Raw genomic sequence first — 5,603 nt, forward strand, 5'->3', positions numbered from 1 at the left:
AAAAAAAAAAAAAAAAAAAAGGAACATGTGCCCTCATAAACTTTAATCAGAAACATTCATGTGTCCACCCAGGTGAGTTTTAATCCCCCCTCAGATATATGTCACAATAAAGAAGAAAAGACAATTCCAATTTCCATTTCATGCTGACTTTTAAAAGAATTGCCTCTAAGAGTAATTTATTTTGGGAAGTAAGCTACCAGAGCTTTTTTTTTGCAGAGCTCTGAGGGCACATATGGGATACTGCTGGTGCAACTGAGGATAGAGATGTGTCATCACTCTTGTACATATCATGTAAACATTTTTGACAACAAAGTTTAATGTTGAAGTCATCAAGAAATGGAATTTCACCCTATCTGTTTTCTATATACATGTTATTGACCAAATCTCCACACGCTTTCCTTTCAATAATACAGTTCACTCTGATGTACGCGACAATGTGGAAGACATGATCTGTAGCTACTTCCGATTTTAATAACCAGGGACTTGAATAAGGGTAAAAGACATATCTTCATATTCAGGTTAAATTTCAAGGGATTTACGGACAGCACGCTAATTGGAACAACATGTGCCGAGATGCCTTACACAACAGCATAGTCATAATAGGGCAGGAAGGGACCTTTGTAACTCTCCAGGTCATATTTTGGCCTTACCTGGATTTGAACTCACTATCTTTATGCTAGCAGCCCGGATCCTTAACCCTCAGGCTTACAGGACCCCTGGCGAGGGACAGGCAGAGAAAAATAAACTTGATCACAAGAACAGTGAGACAGGTGAGATAATGCATCTGTGCAGGGAAAGGTAAAACCTGCCAATGTTTTTCGCAGACGGAGAAAGGTGTTTGCACAATTAGCAGAGACGCGATGCCACTCAGATGATCAAAAAATAGAGAAATAAACGCAAACCCATGGTGGCTGTAAACTGAGATGACCGCAAGAGCAGGTAGAGTGATGGGTCCTTTGATTTAGACAGACAGACCTTAGTACCTTCCTTTGATTTAGCTGTACCTGCCGATCTACCTCTGAATACATCCCACTTTGCTTGAGTGACCTGATGGGTCACCCATTTGACTAATTTCAAATAATGGAAACGATCCCTGACCCTCGGCTTTGTAACCGTAGTGAGCTGCTGATGTTAAGCGTCTCAAAAATCGGCCTAATATGTTGCTGAGCGATACCCAATGCGGCCTGGGAGGTTGGTACAGTAACACTGGCCTCAAGGGTCAGGTGAGCTCTCTCGGGGTCCGTTGTTCATCAGCTTGATCAGCCAGACTCGCCGCTACATGCCTCCAAAGAGACCTGTCATCTACCCTGAGGAGGACTTAGTCATTATCCATGGTCTACGATCTCCTCGACCAGCAGCAGTTCTTTTATAAAGAGCTGATCGAGCTACAGGAGAGAAACTACAAGTCCTTCCTGCAGATGCTGGTGGACTCCACCAACAGCCACATTGACAGCGTGGTGCGAGATGTCCAGGATTTGAAGAACTGTCTGCAGCACTGCCGGAACGAGCTTGGGGATGTTAGGCGGCAAGGCGCACAAAAGCCAAGCGGGCCGAGTGCCTGGCAGAAGGTCTGGTGATGGTCCGAGAAGCGGTGGATGGCCTGACCTCATTGAAAAGCCCCACCACTGAGGTCAAACCCAGGAAATCACCAGTTAAAATGGACAGGCAAGATGTAAAGAAGACTGATGGCTGGGGCAATGAGCCCAAGGCGAAGAGGCTGGTGGCTGATCTGACCGACATTCAGTTTGATGGGATAAAGGTTACGTTATCAAGAATCAAGAATTCACTTTTTTGTGTGCCTTTGAATATATTTAGCTGTTTTCATTGTGGCCTTTAAGGGGATGTTCATTCACCATTAGTTTATGAATTGGAGGTGGTATTTTGTCTTGTTTTGTCTTGTTTGCTGGCATTGATTAGTTAATCTGGTTTCTTGAGTTTTCAAGCAGAAGTTTTGAGTGTCAGTATCAAGTGATGGAGCAGATAAATGAGATGTTTTTGCTTTTTAAGAAAGCTTTATGAAGATCATTTAGTGTGCTAGTTTATTTTGTATATTCATGGTTAATCTCTTCTACTCATATTTTTTACATTTTAGACTTGGTGTGCAGAGGTTTGATCTTGATTTTGTAGCTATTGTTTTCATCATGAGAGGACATCTGTGCCATTAGGGTTTGCTCAGTTTGTAAAGTGCTTGGCACAATAAAACGATGAGTTATATATGTTTATGATACTTGTTTACTCATCACTTTTTCCCCTCTCCATTTCCAGGCTGACCAACTCACCGAGGAGCAAATTGCAGGTAAGCCAATCTGTGTGTGTTTGTGGTGTAAATATGCCCTGAATTAACTTCATTGTCGAGGGTGAAAGTCACCTAACTACTTATTCAGCCAGATGATTCAGGAAAACAGATCTTGTGAAAATCAGGTGTCAGGTTTTTAATACAATTTTTATCTGTTTCCTCACAGAGTTTAAGGAGGCTTTCTCCTTGTTTGATAAGGATGGTGATGGTACCATTACAACCAAAGAACTGGGCACAGTGATGCGCTCACTTGGGCAGAACCCCACGGAGGCTGAACTACAGGACATGATCAACGAGGTGGATGCTGATGGTGAGTTGGATTCAGTTCAGACTTCAGAAATGATTGATGGATCCATTTGCAACAAACAGTAATGTTATCTATCAGGACACGCAACCTACACTATAGTAAGCTTAAGGTTAGGAGTTAGTATTTGTTTCAGTGTGGTGTAGGCAGTCAACACTGTGATTCAAATGACCAATGAAATCTATGGAATCAGCTACAGGGTGGGTTTGCGCTTAACTGGTTTGGGGGGGGGGATATCATATCTGACAGTTATGTCAGATATGATATCCCAATCATATCTGACATAACTGACATTCCCATTTATTTATTTTTTATTTATTTAATATTATGATTATGCTGTGGACACCTACCTATCGGGAAGTGTTGTTCTCTGTGATTAAACAGTTATCTTGTTTTGTAATTAGCTTATTAACAAAGCAAGAAAGCTTTCAGATAACACCAAATGTAATACGCCTGGGATGCTTCTGTTACAGAGCTGATGTAATTAGTATTCTAGCATGCAGTGGTATCTGTGTCGTTAGATCATGCAGAACGCTCTGGGTTTCTGACATACTGATTAATTATTTTGCGGTATGCAGTCATTTTTGTAGGTCAGACAGCAGTAAAGCCAGTTGAATAACAGCAGGTAATAAAGACCTCATGAAATCCTTTACAGTGTTTCCGCTTCATTCATTCTGCTGTGGTGGGCCACCACACCAAAAATCATCCCAGCCATGGCTGCAGCTTCTCAGTGACATCACAATGACACCACTCACATCATTCATAGTCAAGGAATTAGCGGTAGTGATGGGAAGTTCGGATCATTTTACTCGTTCAGCAAAATGAACAAATCCTTTTTCCAAGTTATTTTTTTCATTTCAACAGAATATAATTAAAATCTTACATGTTAATATTGTTATTAGTTCACCTCCCGAGTCTTTATTGAAGTTGTTCGTTCCTCACGTGACAGCCCCATAAGGGTGCAGTCTGTACCGGAAACAGAAATTATTAGTTCACCTCCCGAGTCTTTGTTCAATTTAACAAGTTAATTTAAACGGTTGAATTATAAAAAAAAATGCACCCCCCTCACAGTTGTCATGAAAGGCAAAATTAGCTGTATAGACCAAAACCACTTTCTGTACCAGGCTGTAAACATATGTTTTTATGCTGTAAAGTTGGTCATTTTAACATGGGAGGTCTATGGGACTGACTCCCTTTTGGAGCCAGTCTCTAGCGGCCAGTCGATGGATTGCAGTTTAAGTCACTTCCGTGTTGGATTCAAGAGGGAGACCATTGCCGCTTGGTCTAGAGCAGGACCTGAATTTTGGCGCGGGATTGTAGTATTGTGCATAATTCTACTCATTCCCGCAGGTTCCGCGCTTATAACTCGATGACGGAATGTATCGTGCTTTTAAGTCTTGCCAATTTAAACATTCAAGCGACTTTGAAGGGTTAGTTCGCCCAAAAATGAAAATTAGTCCATAAATTACTTACCTTCAAGTCATCCTAAGTGTATATGACTTTCTTCTTTCAGACGAATCCAGTCGGAGTTATATAAAAAATTGTCTTTGATCTTTCAAGCCGTTTAATGGCACTCAGCGGGTGTTGCAGTGCATTAGTCCAAAAGAAGTTAAAAAAGAAGAAAGTCATATACACCTAGGATGACTTGAGGGTGAGTAATTTATGGGCTAATTTTCATTTTTGGGTGAACTAACCCTTTAAGCCTTGCAAGCGCAAAAAGAGACTCAATACAGCACTCGCGCATTGACCCAAAGCGCACGCACATAAAGCTCTGCTGAAACAGCGCCCAACAGGGGTTATGCGCAACAGACTTCCGTATTCTGTTAACTGGGTCTCGTCGCTTCCGGTTCAAGCGTTTTGCATATGCTTCGTTAAATATGAAGCAGTTTTTTAGATATAAATATTTAATAAAACGTCAACAATAAAAATAGCTAGCTAGTTCAACTGATTTTAACATGTTCTCCGACAAGCAGAAGCGATGAGACCTGTTTTCCGGGTTTGGTCAGGCGACGTTCGACATATACCCTACTACAGAATTGAGATATGTTTTGCACTTTATTGCGTGTATTGCGTGTAATACAATCAAACTAATGTCAAAATGCTGGTCTTGACGAGTATTCACGTAAACACAGGCAACACAGGCACTACATAGTCGCAAAATGCACGTGTAACAGTATATTAGGTCCGAGCATGAGGTCTTAAAGAGACAGCAGCCTAAAACCTGAAAAACTTAAAGTACTGTTAATTTAATTTATATCTTATTGTTTTTGTTTGTGCTACTGCTTGTCATTTATTTATTTGTTCTTGTTTTATTACTTACTGTTTACTTGTCTTTTTTTTGTTAAAATAAATTATATTCTGAGTTTGAGTGCATGTGATTCTTGGGTAGGGAGTTTTAACCACAAGGGGGAAGGGGTGTGATCCATGGGAATATTTCAACCACAGCTGAAAAAAGTCCTAGAGGAAACACTGCTTTACATAATCTACTTTGGCAGTGGTGGCAATGGAATCGAGAGAGTGTTTGTGAAGAGCTCCAGCAAGAAGAACATGCACTGTAAAGAAACCCACACACACACATGCAAGCACATGTCTACACCCACATTGTCAGATTACACATGCGGTGTGTCCCCTCTGGGAATGGCTGTAGTGATCATTTTCACACACGCATGCACACGGGAGGACGTCATATTTGTCCTGTGTAATGGAAATATCCCACCTCAGCTTGGTTAACCTCAAGAGAATAAAACACATTTCAGCTTGAAAAACTCAGAACAATCCGTGTATCATTCGATCATTCGTTTTTTGATTTAATATTGAAAGTAGAAAAATGAGAAAACGGCTCCTTTTTCGTTTTTTTGTTTTTTTCCAAAAAACGAAAAACGAGAATTCAGCTTAAATTTACGTTTTTCGTTCATGGGTAGAAAAATTAATAAACAGCTTGAATATTCGATTTCTACATGTGGGCGGGAATTAAACGCCCCTTTCTGCTGATTGGTCAGCCGA

At 40.7% G+C, this 5,603-nt stretch overlaps 1 protein-coding gene across 1 annotated transcript in view; it reads left to right on the plus strand.

Moving 5' to 3' along the window:
• LOC107711878 (calmodulin) overlaps positions 1–5,603 on the plus strand; it is a 12,393-nt gene that overhangs the window by 2,517 nt on the left and 4,273 nt on the right. Inside the window, exons 2-3 of the mRNA XM_016516960.1 lie at positions 2,266–2,296; positions 2,463–2,606. Of these exons, the coding sequence (XP_016372446.1) occupies positions 2,266–2,296; positions 2,463–2,606 (175 nt within the window). The remainder of the gene's footprint in view (positions 1–2,265; positions 2,297–2,462; positions 2,607–5,603) is intronic.

Source organism: Sinocyclocheilus rhinocerous, unplaced genomic scaffold (genome assembly GCF_001515625.1).
Source record: "Sinocyclocheilus rhinocerous isolate Xijiao unplaced genomic scaffold, SAMN03320098_v1.1 scaffold2117, whole genome shotgun sequence".
NCBI classification, from domain to species: domain Eukaryota; kingdom Metazoa; phylum Chordata; class Actinopteri; order Cypriniformes; family Cyprinidae; genus Sinocyclocheilus; species Sinocyclocheilus rhinocerous.